The following is a 24,503-nucleotide window of genomic DNA, read 5'->3' as shown; positions in this document are numbered from 1 at the left end:
GTCTAATTTACAATTTAACACTACTCAACACAGGGATCTATCACAAGAAAGAAAGTTCACTAGAGCCTGTGATAACAAAAGAGATTTAAATAATGAGTCTGTTTCACTATCCTGGCTCTGGTCCTGTTTCCCAAGTTTCAGAAAAAGAAAGTGTTCGCATCTATTTTCAGGGGAGGATCAGAATCAGCACTGGGCAACAGAAACAGCCTCAGCAACCTCTTCTAAATCAGCATTTGTTCCTGTGGGTTATCTTCTCCCCAAGGGGAGTTTAACCCTCATCTGCTCTGACTTTTAACAACTTTCTGCAGGCAAAATCCAGGAGGATCACCTGGGGAAGTCTGTCTGCAGGTAGTCAGATGCCTAATAACCTATAAGGGAGACACAAAACAAAGCGATACAAAAATGGCCAGGGAGACTACCAAAATTCCAGAAAACAGTCAGTAGTCAGAATGGAAACAACAAAAAAAAAAAGGATCAAGACTATTATGGGTGGGAAATGTGTCTGTTGATTGTCATATTGTACTCTCCCAAGTGCTTAGTACAGTGTTCTGCAATTGAACGAGTGAATGAAAAAGGAGCATTAGATGCAGTAAAATTGCACCTGCCTCCAACAAGCTCAATTACTCCTCTCTCTGTGAAAAACGTTAATATCCAGGAATCTGTTGTCCAAAGAGCCTTTTCAGTTAAGTGGGATGATTAATCACATAACGTCTGGGAAGTGGTAACAGCTGACTGTCTGAATACCTTCCTCCTGGGCATGTCAGGCTGAAATGTCCAACCCTAAATTAATTCTAAGTCATAATTACATTCACAAGATGGAAAAGTCAATGACTAACATATTTTTTCCCCCAAAATTAGTGAAACACACACACACACAAACACACACACACACACACTATGTCAAGGCAGGACAGTATCAGCCTGTAGGACAAAGATGATTACATAGGAGAAGTGTTCAAGTTCTAAACAATCTGAGGGGAAGAGGGCTCAAAATGGGTTAGAATATTTTCTCCCCATTATCACCTCATTAAACCACCCATGCTAAAATCCTGGAAGCTACCCTTTGTCAGAGTCCAGTAGCTTAACGAGGTGATAATAAGGTGAAAATATGCCATGCCGCCCACATAAACTACCCCTCAGTACCTTCAAACATCTACTTTTATGTAATCCATTCTTACAAACTAACAATCTCCTGTTGATGTTTTAACCAATTAATCATATTTATCGAGTGTTTACTATGGTGCAGAGTACTCTACTAAGCACTTGGGAGAGTAATAATAATTATGGAATTTGTTACATGCTTACTATGTGCCAGGCACTGTATTATGTAGTATGTATCTCTGCATCTGCAGAGATGCAGCTTGGCTCAGTGGAAAGAGCACAGGCTTGTGAGTCAGAGGTCATGGGTTCTAATCCAGAATCCGCCACTTGTCAGTTGTGTGACTTTGGGCAAGTCACTTAGCTTCTCTGGGCCTCAATTACCTCATCTGTAAAATGGGGATTAAGTCTGTGAGCCCCATGTGGGACAATCTGATCACCTTGTATCCCCCCCAGCACTTAGAACAGTGCTTTGCACATAGTAAGCGCTTAACAAATGCCATCATTATTATTATTATTACTAGAGTGGAGACAAGGAAACTGGTTTGAACACAATCCCTATCCCACGTGGGGCTCACAGTCTTAATCCCCATTTTACAAATGAGGTAATTGAGGCACAGAGAGTGAAATAATAATAATAATGATAACGTTGGTGTTTGTTAAGCGCTTACTATGTGCCGAGCACTGTTCTAAGCGCTAAGATAGATACAAGGTAATCAGATTGTCCCATGTGGGGTTCACAGTCTGAATCCCCATTTTACAGATGAGGGAATTGAGGCACCGAGAAGTTAAGTGATTTGCCCAAGGTCACACAGCAGACAAGTGCTGGAGTCGGCATTAGAACCCATGACTTTCTGATTCCCAAGCCTGTGCTCTATTCCCTACACGATGCTGCTTCAAGACATGTTCCCTGCCCACGAGGAGCTTACAGCCTAGAAGAAGAGTTTACAGTCTAGAAGGCTTGTGGACCAAATGTACTTCAGCACAGTAAACTAGTATTTTTTATTTTATTTTCTTATGTGAGGATTTGTCCTCTCTTAATTTCTCTGTGCCTCAATTTCCTCAACTGTAAAATGGGGATTCAATACCTTTTCTCCCTCTCACTTAGACTGTGAGCCTCACATGAGATTGGAACTGTGGTCCGGTCTGCTTACTTGTACCTATCTCAGCACTTAGAGTAATGTTTAACAAATACCAATGAAAAAGCAGATTTTTCTCTCAGTAGTGAGTCAGCAACCTTTGATCTCAAACTCCTTTTGTCATTATATATAAGAAAGCTTTTTGCCTCCTCGGCACCAAGTTAACAGGTTTCTTTTTCAATAACCTTGCTTATTTGGGTGGATCAAAACTTCCATCACCCCCTCTGACAGATATACAAAACAGAAAGAGCAAGATCAGTAGTTTCCATTCATTTTCTGAGCAATGCCAAATAACATGCCCACCTTGTCCCCGTCACTTAAATGAAAAGGACTATGTGTAGAAATCTCCTGACAGAATATCAAAAACGTTTAATCCCAAACCCACACGAGAAAGCTTAGTTACCTCAAATTCAAATTTAGAACTGCCAAAGTTCGTCCTCTGCTTCTGCCAGAAGTTATCTGGCTTGATTATCAGTGCAACGTGAATACAACAGGGAAAGGACTCCTGCAAAATCTTCAACAGAGGCTTGATGGAGTCCCACTTAGATCCCCGCATATCCACGATCACGGTGAATCCTCGTTTGCAGACCTCTTCGCTGTCAGAGAAAAAAAAATAAAAAATTGAAAACGTGCAAGCCTGACAAGCGATATGTTCACATTTCAATCCGGCTGTATGAAACTCAAGGAAACTCCAGAAAATGCACAATCTCTGGTTATCTAGTTGGTTTATCTTCAATCAATAGCATTTATTAGGAACTTACACAGTAAGGAGCTCTTGGGCAAATAAACAACAGAGTCAGTAGATATCACCCTTGCCCTCAAACAGTTTACAATCCTTCTGCAGGGACAGAGGTGAAAATAATTTACACATAGGCAGAAGGAATGCTTAAGTAATACCAAATTGTGGCACTTGAGAGGTGCTTCCTATGTGTCAAGCACTGATAGAGCTGATAGAAAATAATCATATTCCACATGGGATTTAGCAGTCAAAGGAAGAGGGAGAGCAGATATTGAACCCCCAATTTGCAGATGAGGGAACTGAGGCACAGAGAAGTTAAGTGACTTGCCCTTGGTTCCACAAGCAGGTATATGGTGAAGTTGGAATTAGAACCCAGACCCCCTGACTCCCAGGCCTGTGTTCTTTCCACTACTCCCGGAAGTTTCTGCAGCTATCGGGTGAGTATAAAAGTGCTACAGCTGGTAGTGACTACACTACTGCACGGCTGATACACAGTTGAAGTGCTGGGGTAGAAGTTGGAAGACTATCCATGTATTGATTGACTAAAAATAGCTTGGGGAGCCTTTCCCTTGCTCCAATCAATGGTATAAGTGAATTTTCCCATAACTTGAGTTTTTTCAAGAACACAGCTAATGACCATTATGAAGTGATTGTGAAATTCCAGTTCAATCACGTCCCTGGATTAACAACTCTGGTAAAAGGTCTCTAACTAGAAAAAATATGGAAACAACTGGCTAAAAATAATTTCCCAGCTGTCCCTCTTTGTTTCAGGATTTTTCAAAGAAAGACTACGCTCTTTTACCATCTCTTTTCTGATTTACTCCACTTACTCCCTTGACTACACCTCTCATTCCAAACGTTTGATGCCACAAATAATCAGCGTGGCTCGGTGGAAAGAGCACGGGCTTTGCAGTCAGGGCTCATGAGTTCGAATCCCAGCTCTGCCACTTGTCGGCTGTGTGACTGTTGGCAAGTCACTTAACTTCTCTGTGCCTCAGTTCCCTCATCTGTAAAATGGGGATTAAGACTGTGAGCCCCACGTGGGACAACCTGATTCCCCTATGTCTACCCCAGCGCTTAGAACAGTGCTGGGCACATAGGAAGCGCTTAACAAATACCAACATTATTAAGAAATCTGAAGAAAGGAAGAGATCTCTTGGCTTTTCTCTCTTAATGATCCTGAATATTTGCTCACCCTTTTTTAAAAGGCCTACAAATATACCCAGAAGGAACCACACACGGTCATCCTCACCACCGTACGCAGTAAACCATGCTGTGCAAGTCCTAATTAGAGAATCGAAGGACAGTACTATAAGACCCGAAATGTCCTTCAAAAGCTTACATGGCTCCACTCATTAAACTCAGGTGCTGTTCACAGCAGGTTTTTGTTCTGGTTTCCAAGCAGCACCGCAGCTAAGAAACACCTCAATTTAATCCTCAACGTTATGCAGTCTATTCATTCCAACAGTCTGTGTGGTCTAATAAGAGGAGCCAGCTCTTTCACCAGGTAATGAATGCAGGGCACTCTGTGAATGCCATATGAAAATTTTAGATTTTCACTCAATTGGAATCACTGATTAACTATAACCCTAGAGAGTCACCTGTCACCTCAAGATCACCCTCGGCAATTTATGTTTTATTACTATGCTTGGAATGTATGTTCATGTGTACTTCTAGATTGTGAGCCCGTTGTTGGGTAGGGACTGTCACTCTCCGCTGCCGAACTGTACTTTCATTCACTCATTCATTGCACAGGAGCTTAGTACAGTGCTCTGCACACAGTAAGCGCTCATTAAACATGACTGAATGAACATGTACATTTGGTTCATTTGGATATGTGCATTTACCTGAATATTTGACTAGGTATTCAGCTTCTTTACTGTGATAAATTTATGCTCTTTCCTAATACAGAATAATTCCTTATCACTGTTTATAAATAATTTTGTCTGTCTGCCTGCCTGTCTCCCCCATTAAAGTTTAGGCTCCCTGGGGGCAGGGAAACGTGTCTTGCTTCTATTATACTCTTCCAAGCACTTATTACTTTGTACTTAGTACAGAGAAACAGCATGGCTTAGTGGAAAGAGCACAGGCTTGGGAGTCAGAAGTCCTGGGTTCTAATCCCGGCTCCGCCACTTGTCAGTTGTGTGAGTTTAGGCAAGTCACTTAACTTCTCTGTGCCTCAGTGACCTCATCTGTAAAACGGGGATTAAGACTGTGAGCCCCACATGGACAACCTGATTAGCTTGTATCTACCCCAGTGCTTAGGATAGTGTTTGACACATATAACAAATACCATAATTATTATTAGTAGTAGTAGTACAGTGCTTCACACTCACTAGAATTCTTTGAGTGGAGAGGAGCCCAGAACGCTGATCCTTCTAGCCACAACACCCTAACCCTCTTGTGTTATTCTTGCCTTTCGTGTTGTTTTTGCATCTTTATTGTTTCATCCTTCCTTAAGTGTCTGTCACCCCCAACTTCCTTATTTGCAGATTATGAGCCTTTTAAGAGCCAGAGACCATATCTAATTTTCAGCTTTGTATTTTTCCCAGCACCTAGTACAATGCTCTACACTATGTAAATGCTTAATGACTACCATTACAGTAGTAATTATTACTGAAGCTCAATAAAAAAATTCCTTTGATGAGGATATGATCCCTGTAACTCATGAGATCAACCTGAAAAACTGGTAGAATCTCCTTCCTAACAAAATGCTACAAATAAAGTCAGATTTTTTTTGATCACATCTACGAAAACAATTTTCAGCTTCCTGCCTACTATTGACTACACAATCAAAACAGCAAGCCCATTTACATCATTTCAAATTCTGCCATGGTGAGAACATGGTGGGTTTTCACAACTAGAAAGTTCACCTGACACTCTCACCCTGAGCTATCAATGAGAGGAGGGGTTTCTTGGGAATCACTGTGTTTGCAGGGTTTTTGGAGCCAGTCTGATAGCTATCTAGATTCCTGGGAGAGGGCTAAGCAATTCAAGATACTCATGGATTTTTGGCAATACTTTGTCCCCAAAAACTTGCAATACTTTTATAATTTTTTTCCTCTTTTCTGTCCATAAAAGTTCCCTAAATCATCAATCTCTTTTAAATGGGCAGCTTATCCCACAATCAAATTTATTGATGCAGCTCATATTTACTGAGCATTTACTGTATGCAGAGCACTGTACTAAGCGCTTGGGAGAGTACATTATAACAAAGTTGATAGCCATGTTCCCTGACCAGAGTGAGTTTACTATCTAGAGGAGGAGACAGAATAAATTACAGATAAGTACATAAACACTGAGGGGCTGAGGTTGGGGTGAATAAAGGGTACAGTACAAGCACAAGGGTGACACTGTAAGGAAAGGGCACAAGGGAAATGAGAGCTCAGTCGGTGAAGGTGTCTTGGAGAAGTGATTTTAATATGTCTTCGAAGGGAGAGAGAATGATGGTTTTTCAGATGCAAATAGGGAGGAAATTCCAGGCCAGAGACAGGACATGGGCAAGGGGTAGGCAACGAGATAGACAAGATCAAGGTACAGTGAGTAAACTGGCATAAAAGGAGCAAAGTGAGATTGCTGGGTAGGAAATCTGTGAGGCAAGATAGGAGGGGACATGATGATTTAGTGGATGGACAGTAGTGGATGTTCTTGAGGAGCAGACAGATATGGATTGAGTTAAATTTTTAGAAAAATGACCAGCGCAGCAGAGCGAAGTATGGACTAGAGTGGGGAGAGACAGGAGGCAGGGAGATCAACAAGGAGGCTGATGCAGAAGTCAAAGTAGGATAGGATAAGCGTAAACTCAGTCCTTAACGATATCATGTCCCTCCATTTCTACAGAGCTTTCATGCTGTGACCAGTGGTATCTTAAATTGAAATATTGGATTATTAGTCCCATTTACAAAATGTATAGGCTATTTAGACGCAATGCGCTGACAACACCCAGTCTCACAGAACTCAAATGTTCGACAATCCAATGAGCTTTATGGGGTTTAAAATACTACATCCTTCTCATTCAAATAGAAACTCCAAGTTTCCATAAGAATAAGAACCAGCTGTGTCTAATTCAGAAAACACTCCTGATTCCAAGATGCACTTTAAATGTACCTCGCTAAAGTTCCTGCGGAAACCCACTCTGCATTGATACATTCTGCATGTATCCAGCAAATAAATGAGGTCGTAAAACCTGCAGCAATATATTGTATTTGTTTTATTAGGTGTACTGTGGTAGACTGCACTTTTAGCATTAGTCTTCATCACATTAAGATAATCTCTCTTATGGCCCAACATTCGACTAGTGGAGTTTACACATTCTGCACACAAAACTTCAAAGTCCTGGCACTTTAGCAGGAGGGGAATTAGATGACATTCTGAAAAATTCCAGGCTGTTCAGCCGGGACTACTTGGGGGGGGATGATGGATCTGAGAACTGCCCCAAGCCTGCCAAGTGCCTTGCCGTGGGCCACAGGTTTAAACGCTCACTTCCTTCAGCAATCAACTCGTTCCGGCACAGTTTCTTTCCAGGCAATGCAAATGGTATTTGAACACCTCTTATAGAGCGGCTCCTTTCCAGATTCTTCAGCTGCTCAAGCAGGGCCCAAGACAACATTGAAGTATAGCAACCTGAGGACCCACTTTGCATTTCTAGGCACGTAATCAGTAGGTCTCATTAATAATGTTGGTATTTGTTAAGCGCTTACTATGTGCAGAGCACTGTTCTAAGCGCTGGGGTAGACACAGGGGAATCAGGTTGTCCCACGTGGGGCTCACAGTCTTAATCCCCATTTTACAGATGAGGTAACTGAGGCACAGAGAAGTTAAGTGACTTGCCCAAGTCACACAGCTGACAAGTGGCAGAGCCAGGATTCCAACCCACAACCTCTGACTCCAAAGCCCGTGCTCTTTCCACTGAGCCACGCTGTTTCTCATTCTCACAGCAAGCGTAGTTTCTGGGTAGAAATTCACCTAATGGCCACCATCACTTCAACACGTGTGGCTTAGGGAGCACTGGCCACTAATTCATCAGTTGTCCCTAGTGGCTCACTGTCCACAGGCCTCCACTTGCCCTGAAGATGGAGAGAATTTTGGGGGAGCAGCAACATCTCCTCTCGGCCCACTTTTCTCCCAAACATGGACTCTGTCAGGGCTCAGGAAGTGGCCTTCCTATATAGCAGATATAGTCTATCTCTTATCTGGACCACACCAAAGAGGTATTGCCTGATCACCACAAGTCCCAAAAGTACAGCCAACTGGTCACATGCCTTTTCAGGTGAGGACCTGGGGTAGCCCAGAAGCTTCTCAATGTTCCGGTATCACACCCAAGAATCATGGGGTTATCGAGGTCCACTGAAATCAAGGAATGCAGACTTGAGTGTTCTATACCCACCATTTACACCAGAGAGGGAGTTTACGCCCCTCCTAGGCCTACTCCATACGACACCACGGCCCTCTGGCATTTTTCACTGCAGCTGAGGACCCACAGGGTTCTGCACCAGTTGTGGATCTCCGGCCGACTTCTACGCTGGCTGGTTCAATCTCAATAACTTGTATAGTGCTCACCTGATTGGCTAGGGCTGAGTGGCCTATTTAGGAGCTACTTGTATTTCAGGGAGGTTAGCAAATGCCAGCTCTGCAATGGCCCAGCTGTCTTTGCTGCAGTAGATGGGGAAATTCCCTTGGCTGACCTGTCCTGCAGAATGGCTGGTGGCCATGTGGACAACCAAATAGGCTCTGTAGCCAGCCTACTGTTACTGCCCATGGAGAAATGTCTGAGCTGCTCCGCTCTTCTACTATTCACTCCTCCTAAGGGTCTGTAGTTGAGACGAATAAGAAAACAGTGTCTTACTGGGTCAGACCCACTGTCCATCCAAGCCATCTTTCTTCTCAGTTGGGGTGAAAAGATGCTTAGATTCAACCCCTGCTTCCATACAGTTTAGAATTTAACTTTCCCTCTCCTAACCCAGTTATATATTTCTTGTCTGTTTGCAAACAAATGATGTGTGTGTGCATGTTTACATGTGTGAAAGCGCACACACACACACACACACACACACGGGTTCGAATCAGAGGGCATGGGTTCAAATTCCAACTCTGCCACTTGTCAGCCGTGTGACCGTGGGCAAGTCACTTAACTATGCCTCAGTTACCTCATCTGTAAAATGGGGACTAAAACTGTGAGCCTCACGAGGGAATTATGCTGTATCTACCCCAGCGCTTAGAACAGTGTTCGGCACATAGTAAGCGCTTAACAAATACCAACATTAATAATACCAATTAATAATGTTGGTATTTGTTAAGCGCTTACTATGTGCCCAGCACTGTTCTAAGCGCTGGGGTAGACATAGGGGAATCAGGTTGTCCCACGTGGGGCTCACAGTCTTAATCCCCATTTTACAGATGAGGGAACTGAGGCACAGAGAAGTTAAGTGACTTGCCCACAGTCACACAGCCGACAAGTGGCAGAGCTGGGATTCGAACTCATGAGCCCTGACTCCAAAGCCCATGCTCTTTCCACTGAGCCACACTGCTTCTCCAATAATAACATTATTTTTATTACTGCATTTATCTGGTGGAATATGAACAGAAAATATTAAAAAATCAACTGAAGAGTGGAAAGGAGCAGGTAAAAATTTAGGGGCACAAGTTTTTTGAAGGGTGAATGTTTTAAATATGATTTCTAGGACTGCTCTAAATTTTCCAAATAAGGAAGCAACTGCCATTTTCTACATTCTAGAGGAAATTACACACTGAATATGTTAGGGAAATAAGACAACTTTTCTCTGTGAACAAGCCTTTTTTTCAAAGGATTCCAAGCATTACAGAACCTCCTTATTCTAAAACCTCATTTTTCTCTGTCTTCTTAATGTTTCTCTGGAGCAAGAGACTCAGATCCCACTGAGAAAGGGGACACGCAGGACTTGCCTGGGCAGCGACTCTGGAATACTACCTCCTTTTGGCTACTTGTAGCAGTGGGGTTTTTTAGTACCACAGGTTGTTAATATTGCTATTGCTTTGATTTTTCCTAAAGTTTAGTAAACTGATTCGTGGGAGTTTTAGTCCAAGCACACACTTGGTCTAAAGTGACCAGATTTTCTAGAACTCAGGGTGGGATGCAGCCATTAGGCTGAGCCATAGGGGAATGGGGAGGAGGGAGAGCAATAAAAATGGGGAGAAGGGAGAAAAGTCAGAAGGTCAAGGGTTCTAATCCCGGCTCTGCCACTTGACTGCTGTGTGACCTTGGGCAAGTCACCTCATTTCTCTGAGTCTCTGTCCCTTCATCTGGAAAATGGGGATTGAGATTGTGAGCCCAACATGGGAAAGGGACTGTTTCCAACCCTATTTGCTTGCATCCACCCCAGAGCTTAGCATAGTGCCTGGCACATAGTAAGCGCTTAACAAATATCATTATTATTGTTATTACTAAGTTTGCATAGCATACAGAAACAGGAGACAATACAACCAGAGGTGTCACCCACCCACCCAAACCCACAGATTCTCAAAGGCATACAGGTCTCTACACACACACACACACACACACACCACCACCACCCCCCTCGCTCCCCCACCTTGAAGCCAAGCAACAGCAGCAGGGCCTAGTTTAGGGCTGCAGGCAAGTACAGCCACTGCAACTAGTTAGAGAGAGTTCCCACCTCTGTTGGCTTGCCAATAGCTTCCAGGCCTGGCAGCCACAGTGGAAACTCTGGGGAGCTGGTAGTGATGCCGTGTCAGCACCCCTTCATCATCATCACAGTATTTATTGAGCACTTACTGAACATAAAGCACTGTATTAAGTGTTTGGGCCAGTAGAACTGAAGCAAAGATACACTTTATTGTTACTCGGACCGTGACTCCCAAAGTTCTTGCTCTTGCTGCAGCCATGGTCTAATGGTCAAACTATGCTAGTTTCCTTTGCCTTCTGGTTGTCTGAGGAGCAATCTACTTTCTCCAGGGTTCAGGATTTTACCGGGAAACAGACATCTTCATTTCTGCCTGCCCCTAAGTGATGTTGAGAGGGATCAATGACTCCACCTCTACAAGAAGGGCAAGAAATTTGAACCTTGCTAGGAGCACCTCTGTGGTTGATATTGCTAAGTTATTAACATTTTGGGGTCAAAGACTAAGTGTAGAAGTCATCGGATTCGGTAAGAAAAATAAGACTTGTCATTCAGTAGCATTTACGGTGCACCTAATACTGGCTATATTGGCTAAGAACTCTGGTAGGTGCTTGGGAGAGTAAAGTACAGTAAAGGTGGAGGTCCCTGGCCTCATGGGATTTACACTTTAATGAGAGCTCTTTGCTTTTCATTAACTGGTGAAAAGTTCAGACTTACCTAGGAATACAGGCTAGGTATGAAATGAGTCTCCTAAGATCCTCTTGTCGTATTCTATCATGATTGCTACGAGCTGGAAACGTTAGAATAGGTCCGCCACGCTTATCTCTGCCACCTGAAAACAAACATCACAGTTCCCTTAGAAAACACAAAAAAGGCAATGGCAACTTCAGAAACCAACAAGATTCTGTCCGAGGAATTTTTTAAAAGGTCAATATCTCTATTTCACCTAACAGAACTAGAGGAAGCCCCTCAAAAAAAACAATTTTAATTTAACAAAATAGGTAGCCAGGTGCAGGAAAGCCAACACCCAACTTCTCTTGCTTCCTTCTAGGCATGCCAAACCTATTGCTAATCTCTTGGCAGCTCATCAAGAGAGAAATGTTAGTGGGTCCCTCACACAACCTTGTGGTTGTTAAAGGCAGTGTCTTTTCAACATGTTATATTTACTTTCCCGTAGAGAAGTTTCACAGTCTAAGAATATCTCCTCCATACAAAACCAACTCACCTTGAGCAACCAGTCAAACACTCACCTTTCCTCCCAAGCTATCGTGAAACAACAGTCAATGGTGCCTCTTTTATTATTTCCACTGAGCAGTTCTGTGGGAAGGACTAGTTGGGCTGGGTCTGGGGCGGGAGGAGAGGGATGGTTTGTAAGGGATGGAAATACAGGTTGGAAGGTGGGGCAGGCCAGTGCTCTTGAGAGAGCTCATCTTCCGTCATTACTGCAAATACTTAGCACAGGAGGAACCCTGGAGATTTACGGAGGGTCTGCCCAGTTTGTCTGCTAAGGTATGTGGCTGTCTGTATTAATATTTCCAGTCCACAGCACCTGCGAGATCATTCGATGGCTACACATCTGCACAACTTAGTGGGAACAATGACAACAGCCATAAACCTCAGTCTCTACTTACGACAAGAAACTTCAGAGGGAACATGGAAGGTGGATTTTCAGGCGAGCATAGCCCAACATTTGTTTCTGGGGGCACCACAAAAAAAAAAATGGTTTTATGCCTCAAAGTCAAAATCTGGAGACAGAATGAGGCTTTAGTCAGGTTCTAATGTGGGAGGGGGAGTCATCATAAAAACATCCTCCCAGAGAGCAACTTTTCACATTTTGATAAACACCAGTTATTAAAGCAAAAGTGCTGGACAAACACCAGATGATTTATACTCACCTTTGGCCTCCTTACATAATAAGGAACAGAGGCCCTCTATAATAACCTGAAAGTCATGAGCAAATACTGAGATTTCAAGGTTGCTTGCTTTAGCTTAGTGAATTTCCTTAGCTCCCTGTGAATTTCACATAACGGTGGAAATGGCATATTAAAGCTGAGAGTTAAAAAAAAAAAAAAAAAAAGGCCCACTAGCCCATCTTGGCATAAGGAGATTGACTGGAGTCAATGATTTCCAGACATACCCAAAGAAAGGAAAATACAAACTCCTGAGTCAGGGCCATTTAAATTACTTCTTGGGGATAAAAATCTGACAACATGAAAATGTCCTTATTCGAAAGTGATACACTATTTTGTAAAGTCATAAAACTGCCCCCTGAAAGTGTGGCAGTTGGCTATGCTTTACAGAAGCCTTCACAAAACCATTTTTTTATTATGCCAAGGGGATTTTGAGGAAGTCTCCTTAAGTAAACTTTGCAGTCTCTTCCTGAATTCTAGTCCTGACCAGCAAAGAGGCATAGAACTACCACCCAGAGACCACCATCACATAATAATAATAGTAATTATATTTGTTAAGCACTTACTATGTGCCAAGCACTGTTTTAAGCACTGGAGTAGAAACAGGGTAATCAGGTTTCCCCACGTGGGGCTCACACTTTTAATCCCCAGAAGTTAGGTGACTTGCCCAAGGTCACACACACAGCAGACAAGTTCAGTCTATCTTCATAGAAACATACTTACTCTACATTAATTAGGCATATTAGGGGTTGAAGTGGAAAGTTTACTTTTATGGCAAAAGGTACATAATGCATAAAATTCTCTAAACAATTGAAAGTATATAAAAATTAAGGCAATAATTTGCTAAATATGCCCCTTAAAAACAGAAAAATCTGGATAATCATTTTTTTCAAAAACAAATGTCCTTTTTCTTATTGCTGATTTTGAATAGCCAAATGGAATCCTCAGGGGCTGTAGTTTATAGATAGGATATTTCCCACACCCAAGTCACTCTCCAGTAAAAACTTATGTTACCTACACAGACTAAAATGTTCTTTTATGACCACTCTTTCTAATTTCTGTCAGCAACTTCAACCTCAAAACCAAAAGATATATTTACGCATATTCCACAATTTGGAAAAGTTCACTAACTCCACATAAAGACTGTCCAATGCATTCAATTGTGCGACAGTTTAAGTCAAAACATGGTGCATTTTTATGCCAGTGCAGTATAATTAAGATTACCTATATTTTATTCACTGAGATATACAAGATATAGAAGATTTGAAAATCTCTTTGTGATACCATTTTCTGAAAATGTTCTTAGGGAAAAAAAATCCTTGTTGAGGGGAAGACCATTGGTGTAGATTTTCTTCCACAAAGTCATCTGTTGGAGATTTTGGACCTGTTAATGATGATGCTTCATTTCTCTCACTTGCAAGCTCTGGCAGGGGCATACATGAAACAAGAATTTAGGAATGAAATGGGAAGGAGTGTGGTCTAGTAGATAAAGCAGTGCAGGACTGGTAGTCCTAGGAACTGGGTTCTAATCCCAACTCCACCACTTGTCTGCTGTGTGACCTAGGGCAAATCAACTTCTCCGTGTCTCAGACTCCTTGACTGCAAAATAAGAATTCAATGCCTGTTCTCCTTACTACTTAGACTGTAAGCCCCATGTGGGACAGGGACTGTGTCCGACCTGCCTAACTTGTACCTACTCCACTGCTTAGAACAGTGCTTGACACATAGTAACCACATACCTAGGTCATAAAAAAAAATGCTCCAGTGAACTGAAATGGCATTTCACAGATTGCACCCAAACCCAATTTTAACCCGTCGGGTTCTTAATCTTGTACCTTGAATCTCAGTCCACCAAAATCCTTAATAAGATCTGCAAACTCATAATTCTGAGTATTTCATAAGTTTCCTCGCTTCAAATGCCACGTGTCTAGCCACTGCAATTGTCTAAAAATTGTGTCTTTAAAAAACAAGGTGACTGAACACAAACTCTGAACCAAATATAATCTAAGTACTACCTAACACTGTTTGCATCAATTTTGAAAATCTGCTTAAAACTCTCCTACGAAAGCTCCTCCCTCTTGCAAAATTATCCATGCAAAAATAATTTTATTTCCAACAGGCATTAAGGACTGATGTACATCTAAAATCTGAGGCTCCTGCACAATCTTTACGTAATGCTTCCTTCTACATCTTTAGCATCGGGATTCCTCAACAGCCTTATGCGTCCAAAGCAATCGTTCATATTCCACAACACTTTTTAAAATGCAAGACTATTACCAAGCCATTCATCAGGAAATGCACTGCTATATAACAGATATTATTTGGGGATATTACTTCTAATTCAATCAATACCTATTTCATAAAGCATAGGAAATGGTTTCCACCATAATCATAATCCTTTACAGATAATAAATAGCCTGTATGACAATCTACTTCTTTTCTAGTCTTTCTGGGGACACCCTGATTTACATATTGTTTACCTAAATTTCCATAATGAGTTCAAGAGTCCCAAATTCCAAAGGGGTAAGCTAAAACAACAAACTAATTAATGCAATCTATTTCAATGGAATTTAAACATTCAGGACTTGGGACATTTGAAGTTCACAAAAGACTTTTAAATGATTACAGTTAGGTGGAAAAAATGGAGCTCCTAGGATAGACAGGGTAGCAGTTGGAGGGCTGGGACCTCCCCTCCCCTCCTCCCACCAACACACATGCACACACACTTTTCTCCAGGGTACAGTATAGGAGTGGTATTAGCATCTACTGTGTGCAGAGCACCATGCTAAAACAACCATACAATGCCTGAAATAGTGAGCCCAGTTGGGGAAGTCATGCTTTGCTCTACTCTCCACCTCTAAAACTAAAAATAAACTAGGCCAAAGTGGAATGACATCAAGGACACACCTCAGAAAAATGGCTAATTTATAGCCAGTGTGCAAAATGGCACAATATACCCTGGTGGGTAATTTTGGCACTCGGATCCTGAGGCTGCAAAGGAGTGAGGAGAGATGACCGAGTCCTGCTGACTGACCTGTTGTCCCTAGACCTCTTTCCACTATGCACATACCTCAGAGTCATTAGCACCATCCAGGCAGCCCTTCACACCCTAGTAGCCCAAGACCCTGGACAGGAGGTGGACTAAAAATAACTTGTCTCCAGCTTAAAGATCCCTGGTGCTGCAGGGAAGCAAAGTCAGTTATAGAACTTATTAAGAACTTACTATTGGTCAAGCAGTGTGCTAAGCACTGGGATAGATATAAATCAGACCAGTCTTTGTCCCATATGAGGCTCATAATCTAGATGAATAGTGCATCAGGTAATCACTTTGGATTCGGGGGGAGTTCCTGGACTTTTCATTCCCATATTTTAAGGCTCCTGGCATCCTCTCTTCCCAGTGCAGCCCTAGACAACAAGTAGATTGATTTCAAAAAGTGAGCAGAGGAGAGGCTTTCTGTATTCCACATTGCGCACAGCTTACACTCATATGAGATTTTCCATTTGGTAAGCTAAATGTAGATGAGCCATCGAAAATGATATGTTGACATGTTTCCCTTCTTCTTGACCCATTTCTGGAAAGGACGGGTACAATTATCGTGCTTTGTAATCTTTGGTGCTTCCACCTGGGAAAACACAAAGTTCTTCACAAAGAGAAGCCAATTTGGGGAAGCTAATGGCATTGCCTGCATTTTAGAGCTGTAAAACATCAAGCCCGTAAAGGTCTTCCAGTAAGTGAAGGTGGAAGTCAATCCAGGACTCACAGTCAACTGGACCAGGGCATTTATCTTCTTCACAGAGGGCAAGAGGCATGTTTAGTTAGTCACATGTAGGGCTTGACCCTTCTTCGAGAGGTCATTCATCAACATTACAGAAATAGCAAAAAGCTCCCCCAAATTAAAAAAAACCCTGCAAAAAACATTAACCTTCCATTACAACAATTTAATTGTAAAGATTAATATATTCATGCTTCAGAGAAATCATAAGAATCACATGAATAAAATCATATGAATAAAAGAGGAAGAACCATTCTTTTGTAATGGGAACACTGAGAACACAGACACTGTGTGACTAAATATGTACCAGCCTGCGGGTCACCTTGCAGCCCAGGTGTACCCAGGGACCAACTGCTGGACAGGTGGAAAAGTGTCCTATTTTGCAGAATTCATGGAAAACTTGAATTCTGCTAAGCAGACACTGAGCTTCCAAAGTTTAACAAGTACTAAACACCTCTGATTATCCTCTCACTTTTTCCAAGAAACCTAAGCCATTGATTCTTCAGCAGTTTCCCTGCCACCAAGAGACCTGAATTGAACAGAGTGCGCAGGGACCTGCAGATCACTGCTCCGGGGGGTAGAACGTACAGGAAACGGAGATGCTTCACGGGAACGACAAAGAAGATGGCTGCTAAAAGTAAAACGTCCTCTGAGAAAAACAAAAGCCTCCTGCTCATGCCAAATAAGCCCAGGGGACTGAAGGGGAAGGACAGAGGGCTCCAGCTAATGACCGTGCTGAAGAGATTTCACACAAAGGGACTTTTTTTATACCCCATCGTACTAACAATCTCACAATGATGTGAATCCCCACTGAGGGTTCCAATGACCTTTGCCTTTCCTTCCTGGCCCCAGAGGATGGGATGGTTCCATCCTGGCTAGGTAGGGTCCGGGCTGAGGAGAGGCCAAGGGGATCTGGCAAGAAACCTCTTGCCTCTCAAGGTACAGGAGAGAGCGGCCTGAACATTCTCGGCTGATATTTCACCACTGCATCCAACAGGTACCTCTAGCACTTATATCCTCATCTATACCCATTCTCAGCACTTATGTTTGCTTAGATATGTTCAACTGCCCATTCAATTATTCATTCTGCTTCTGCTAAATATTTTTATACCTTGAGGGCATGCTATTTGTAGGCAGAGACTGCATTTAGGCTTCTGTGGTACCAAATCACTTGTTTATTCATATTTCTGTCTCTCTACCCTTCTAAACTGTAAGCTCATTATGGGGGGGGAGCATGACTGATAAATCTCTTGTGTTGCACCCTCCCACACACTTAGCACGGTGCTCTGGACATAGTAAGCCCTCAATAAATACCACTGATTGACTGATGCTTCCCAGTCCACTGCAACCAGTGGGTGCTCAAACCCACTGCCACTAATAATAATAATTGTGGTACCTATTACCTTCTAAGTGCTGGGGTAGATACAAGGTAATCAGGTTGCACACGGTCTCTGTCCCATATGGGGCTCAGCAATAAACTATAAATATAGACCTAAAGAAGAGACCTAAGAAAAGGAGGTACAAGATGAAAGGGAGGTTCACAGCTGGGTTCACTTTAGTTGAAAATAAATATAAGATTCAGTTAGCAGCTGAATCTTTCTACCCAGCTGATCATTGGTTTCTTCAGAAGCAGTACTCAGTGTCCCTGTTATTCAGAAAAACCTCCCTCCAGCCTTTATACCACCAAGATCCTAAATTACACAGACTTCCTTTTTAAAACTCCCTTTCTCACTGAGTAAAGCAATTGTAGAAAAGAAAAACCTTCACCAAAACATCTCAATATTTATATATGCCCATCTTTTTATCTGATCTGCTTCCTCTGAATTATACATCCAAAGGAGAGGTCCTAGTTGTATCATGTGCAAAGCAAAGCACCCAGCTCACTGTGAATATCTAGTTTTTATTCCATTTAGGCATGATCTCCCTAAAATCTCCCCTGCTCCTTTCCAGTCCTGTCCCTTCTTCAACTCTCCCACCCTTTCCAGCAGTATCTCAAGAGGGGATCTTCTGCCTTCTCTCAAAATCCATGCCCTGTACCTGCGTATCCGACCCCATCCCTTCACACCTTATCAAGACACTTGCCCTTCTCCTTTCTTCTCTTCCGACCACCATCTTCAACTGTTCGCTCTCCAAAGGCTTCTTCCCCACTGCTTTCAAACATGCTCATGTTTCCCCTATGCTAAAAACACTCTCTCCTGACCCCATGGCTCAAGATATCCAATTATCACTCCTCCTCCCTCCTACCATTCGTCTCCAAAGTCCTTGAATTAGTTGTTTCCACTAGGTGTCTCTAGTTCCTCTTCTCCAATTCTCTCTTTGATCTCCTCCAATCTGGCTGCCATCCCCTTCACTCCACAGAAACCACCCTCTCAAGGGGTACAAATGATCTCCTTCTTGACAATCCGGCAGCCTCTACTCCATCCTAATCCTCCTCAACTTCTCAGCTGCCTTTGACGCTGCTAACCCCCTTCTCCTGGAAACTATCCAACCTCAGCTTCACTTACACTCTCCTCTCCTGGTTCTCCTCATCACTCTGGCCACTCATTCTCAGTCTCTTTCGTGGGCTACTACTCTGCCTCCCACCCTTTAATTGTGGGTGTCCTTCAAGGTTCAGTTCTGGGTCCCCTTCTATTCTCCATTTACAATCACTCCCTTGGAGAACTCCTTTGCTCCCATGGCTTCAACTACCACTTCTTTGTGGGGAAGCAGTGTGGCTCAGTGGAAAGAGCACGGGCTTCGGAATCAGAGGTCATGAGTTCGACTCCTGGCTCTGCCACTTGTCAGCTGTGTGACTGTGTGCAAGTCACTTCACTTCTCTGTGCCTCAGTTACCTCATCTGTAAAATGGGGATTAACTATGAGCCTCCCACGTGGGACAACCTGATTACCCTGTATCTACCCCAGCGCTTAGAACAGTGCTCTGCACATAGTAAGCGCTTACCAAATACTAACATTATTATTATTATTATGATACCCAATCTACATCTCCAGCCCTGATCCCTTACCCTCTTTCCTCCTGCCACTCTTATTATTATTTCTCCATAAAGACATTTTTTCCCAAACAGTGGTCTTTCTTGGAGGCATGTCTGCTGGCTTTTGAAATGGTCCTAGGCCAAAGGTCTTCTGTAGAGTTTTCCCAAAGGTTTCAACCAAATAAAGAAGGGTGATCCTTGTGTTTACATGTAATTGTCAGATGGGACAGGGACGGTGTCCAACCTGATTAGCTTGTATCCACTTCAGCACTTAGTACAGTGTCTGGCATAAAGTTAGCACTTAAATACACAATTATTATTATTATTTATTACTATTAAATTCCATGAGCAGCAGTCTTGGGCAGACTACTCCTCTAAACTGGCCAGAGAAAGATTTCTAGGGGCTCGTGATATTTACCGCCCCACTTTTTCCTGGTTTTGTAACCTTCGTAACCATCTCTTTGCTGTACAGTCAGGTGCAGAAGATATAAGAAAATGACAGGTGAGAAGGAATAAAAAGAAAGAGAACAATCAAGAACTGAAAGCTCAATGGTATCAATTACTCAAATTGAATTTACACAGCCTGTGCAAACAACTGAAAATTACAAGCAAATACAAGGATCACCCTTCTTTGTTTGGTTGAAGCCTTCGGGAAAATTCTAGAGAAGACCACTGACCTAGGACCATTTCAAAAACCACCAGAAATGTCTCAGAGAAAGATCATTGTTTGAGAGAAAATATCTTTATGGAGAAATAATAATTTGGATTGTATGGCTACTTTCTTCCAATTAATAAAACATGTTTAACCTGAAAAGCCGCTTGAGTTAGTAAATAAATTCCATCCTGGAAACCAGTGTTTCAACACCTCACAGCCTCACTGCTGTCCGAGGCAATATAGGACTGAGCCACAAAATCAGACTGGCAGTTTTGTCTGTCTAGATCATCGTCTGTTTGAGAAACACTCCTTTCCTGAGAAATTGCGAGTGGCCTCACTGAACATTTTTCACTATATTATTTTTGTCCATTCAAGTAGTAGTAGAATTTTTTGAATACCCAGTTGGTGCAGTGTACTGAAGTAAGCACTTGAGCAAAATAGACTACGTGTGTATACAATCCCTGCCCACAAGAAGCTTATATTCTAAAGGAGTTGTCTTTCTCCTCAATTTCCCAATACTCTGAATCATATTTTTCAGTCAACACAAGCACTTATGAACTTATTTACATCCACCATAGGCATTCATTTATGTCTACTCAGTTTATTGATTTTAACCGCTCTAGTTGTACATATGTTTATTTTTTACTCCCACATTAAAATGTAAGATCCTTGTGGGTAGAGGACATATTACTTCTTTATTCTGTACTTTCCAAGTGACTAGTAGAATGCCTCACACCAAGTGGGGGTGGTTTCAATAAATGTTGTTTAAATAATCAAATGTAAAATTGAAAAAAACATATACAGAATTCTAAAACGTTGTATAAATAATCAAGTCAATAGTAATCAAATCCAAACTAATTAGAAAGGATCATCTATTCAAACCCTTAACTCCTCAAAGAATTCCGAAGATGATGAGAGTGTGCTGACAAGTGTGGTCTAACGACAGCTTCCCCGGATTTTTACCGTTCAGCCACTCTGTGCAACACTGGGCAAGTTGTCAACCTTTGGGCCTCAATCTTGCCATTTATAAACTGGGAGTGTTGCCTTTGTTCTAACTCAGAACAAATGAGCAAATGCTCTTAAAGCATTTTTTAAAGTTGCCAAATGGAAAGAGTTATAAAATCAAGGTCTTTTTGCTATTAGTAACAAATCTTCTCTATTAAGGCTATTCTAACATACAAGTATTTGGCTTGAAAAGAAAATTCAGCATTCATTCCAACATTTTGAGTACTACTTCTTTCAGAACTAAGAACTGTAATTGCTTCTTGAAATAATTCATGAAGACTTTACATGAGTTTCCTTGGAATGTGTTTATTTTTACAGCTCAAGTGTTTGAGGATGTCCGGTTATTTGTTAATAAAATTCCAATGAAAATGAACTTAAAATACATTTTTTTCCTTGCATTAAATTGCTCTCCTGAACATAGAAGGCAAATTATGTTAATCAAGATAGCAGCCTAAATATGTATGAAATGTTGATACTGTCTGTGAAACTGCAAATATCTCAAGGAATAACATGACTCCCTAAGACATTTAGCTAGCCAAGAGGCTGACTTCTATTTTCACTTCAAAAGCTGAAACGTACACCAATATAAACGGATTAAAACAATGATGACAAAAAGACCATTTTCTAAATATTTGGTCAATGAATATTTTAGAGCTAAACAAACAGATTCTAACCTCAAATGTGGATTACCCACTTTTCAGTGTACAGCAGAACCACTGAAAGTAAGGGTATAGGACTTTTAGATACTCCCTATCTACTGGTAACATGGGATTTTTAAAATGCTATAAGTTGGTTTTGTTATATCTGGTAAGATAAAGCTCTCTAAAAGTTCTATCTTGATTTGCTCCCTTTTGTAAATACTGCAACAAATAATCCCATTAAAATGAAGAGATTTAAGTCTTGAAGGACTAAAAATATCAACGATTGTAGGCACACATATACATACACACACACACACACATCCACCCACACCCCCAACCCTCCCCGCTCTACCCCCACCCCCAGCCTCATGGGTCTTACCTCTCTGAGAAATGCAAAAATATTATCTTTTAATTTTATTCTGGTTCACTCAACCCGGGTCACTGTCCTGGCATAGCCAAACCATCATTTCCTTAATTTCCTTCTCTTGCTTCACTGATTTCTGACAATGCCACTCAATATGTAAACATTTATGCTTTTGCAGTATATATGTAAATATATATATGTCCAGCATCTAGGCAAAAACACTAGCAAGATAAACAACAAAAGCAGCATGGCCTAGTGGGAAGGAGCATGGACCTGAAGTCAGAGGACCTGATTTCTAATCCCAGGTCCACCACTTGCCAGTTGTGTGATCCTGGGAAAGTCACTTCACTTCTCAGTGCCTCGGTTTCCTCAAATGTATAGCGGGGATTCAATACATGCTCTTCCTCCTATTTAGACTGTGGGCCTATTTCGACAGTGAGCCCATGCAGAAGGAGGTCTGTATCTGTATCTACCCCAGCACTCGGACAGGAGTAAGAGCTTAACAAATACCATAAAAAACAAACAAACAAACCACAAGTAGTTTACTCTGGAATTCCTGCCCTTGGGTTTGTAAAATTTCTCTTCCTGATCTCTAGATTAGGGAGCACTGTTTTAGGCTAATGACAGGACAGGAGGTATAAGGAGGAAAGAAAAGGAGGAACGGCTGCTTTAATCAAAAAATGTAAAGTACTAAAAACCAACCTTCTAGTCGCTGAAGGTTCAAGCCTCTGCTGCCTCTCTCTGCCCCCTTCTCCACATCCTCTTGGGAGTTTCAGGAGAAAGGTACTGGTGGCTGCTATCATCCTTAGCTTCATTCACTTTGCTGTGGAACTAAGGGAATTAACTGTGCCACACCTGGAGGCTAAAGGTTTGCAATTATTCTACCGGCCAGAAGCTGGCAGCCTGATGAGGATGAGAATGAAGGAAGAGCCTCCATCCTGAGACTTCAGGACCGAAAACCTTTCCGGGGCCTTGATTAATGTGCTCTTGGTTTGGGGGGCCTCTCAATCAATCAGAGGTATTTATTCCACCCTTCTCATCCAATCAATGGCATTTACTGAGTGCTTATTTTTGCGCAGAGCACTTGCAAGAGTACAATGCGAGTTGCTGAGCACAATCTCTGCCTTTGAATGATCAATCAGTGGTATTTATTGCATGATTACTGTGTGCAGAGCACCGTGCTAAGCGCTACAACACAGTTGATAGACACGTTCCTTGCCTACAAGGCACTTACTTCAAGGAGCTTATATTCCTGACACTCGTATTCCGCTAGAGGCTCAGGATGACTTTTGCTCATTCATTCATTCATTCATTCAATAGTATTTATTGAGTGCTTAACGTGTACACAGCACTGTACTAAGCACTTCAGAGAGCTCCACACAACAATGAACCGACACACTGCCTACCCACAATGTGCTTCCAGGCTAGAGGGGTGGGAGACACGCATTAATATAAAAAAAATACATTTCAGATATGTACATAGAAGGTGCCACCACAACTGTATAAGGTCTCCCAATTTATGAAAGAGAGGATTGGCAAGCTTTATTAGAATGAGCTCATTACTGTTTCAAGCTAGGTAAGAAAAGGAAAAAGTCGAGGCCGGGCAGGGGGATGAACAAAGGGAGCAAGTCAGGGTGATGCAGAAGTGAGTGGGAGAAGAGAAAAAGGGGAGCTCAATCAAGGAAGGCCTCCGGAATGAGATGTGCCTTCAATAAGGGGAGGAGGGAGAGTAATTGTCTGTCCAATTTGAGGAGGGAGGGCGTTCCAGGCCAGAGGCAGGACGTGGTGAGGGGTCGGCAAGAAGATAGATGAGATGGAGGCACAGTGAAAAGGTTAGCATTAAAGGAGCGAAGTGTGTGGGCTGCGTTGTAGTAGGAGAGTAGCAAGGTGAAGCAGGAGGAGGTAAGGTGACTGAGTGCTTTAAAGCCAATTGTGAGGAGTTTTTGTTTGATGCGGAGGTGGAAGGGAAACACTGGAGTTTCTTGAGGAGTGGGGAAACATGTCCAGACAATAACAAATAATAATAATTGAGGTATTTGTCAAGCGCTTCCTTATGGGCCAACACTGTATTAAGCGCTGGGGTAGACAAAAGATAATCAGGTCCCACATGAGGCTCACATTCTAAGGAGAAGGGGGAACACCAATTTTGCAGATGAGGGAGCTGAGACAGATTAGTTAAGCAACTTGTCCAGTGTCACAGAGCGGGCAAGTGGAGGAGCGGGGATTAAAACCCAGATCTTCTGGCTCCCAGGCCCCTGCTCTTTTCAGTAGGCGCTGCTCCCTTTTTGCCTGCTTAGAGTTTTTTTTTTAATTTACTGAAACCATCCACTTGGCAATCATTTATAGAAAGTCACAATGTGTTACATTTGGAGGAAAAAAAAGAGAGAGAGTCAGAAGGGGTGAGCTATCAAAACAACCAAGGGGCTGACAAACAGGGTTTAAAATAGCCGCAGGCCACTTGACTTCCCAGAAATAATGCCCACTTCCCAGATAATTTATGTGTTTTTAATTTTATGAACTTTTTCCTTTTCTTCCCTAGCTTGAAACAGTAATGAGCTCATTCTAATAAAGCTTGCCAATCCTCTCTTTCATAAA

The 24,503-nt window shown here is 42.2% G+C and overlaps 1 protein-coding gene across 2 annotated transcripts in view; it reads right to left on the bottom strand.

Annotated features, from left to right (window-relative positions):
• The window catches only part of TRIO (trio Rho guanine nucleotide exchange factor), a 324,651-nt gene that overhangs the window by 213,658 nt on the left and 86,490 nt on the right, over positions 1 to 24,503 (bottom strand). For both annotated transcript variants that reach the window (XM_029054039.2, XM_029054043.2), the window contains exons 3-4: positions 11,307 to 11,421; positions 2,641 to 2,833 (exon numbers count right to left, since the gene is read on the bottom strand). In XM_029054039.2, the coding sequence (XP_028909872.2) occupies positions 2,641 to 2,833; positions 11,307 to 11,421 (308 nt within the window). The remainder of the gene's footprint in view (positions 1 to 2,640; positions 2,834 to 11,306; positions 11,422 to 24,503) is intronic.

This window comes from Ornithorhynchus anatinus, chromosome X3 (assembly GCF_004115215.2).
Source record: "Ornithorhynchus anatinus isolate Pmale09 chromosome X3, mOrnAna1.pri.v4, whole genome shotgun sequence".
In the NCBI taxonomy this organism is placed as follows: Eukaryota; Metazoa; Chordata; class Mammalia; order Monotremata; family Ornithorhynchidae; genus Ornithorhynchus; species Ornithorhynchus anatinus.
Note: the sequence above shows the minus strand (reverse complement) of the source record. Positions and strands in the feature narration are given on the sequence as shown.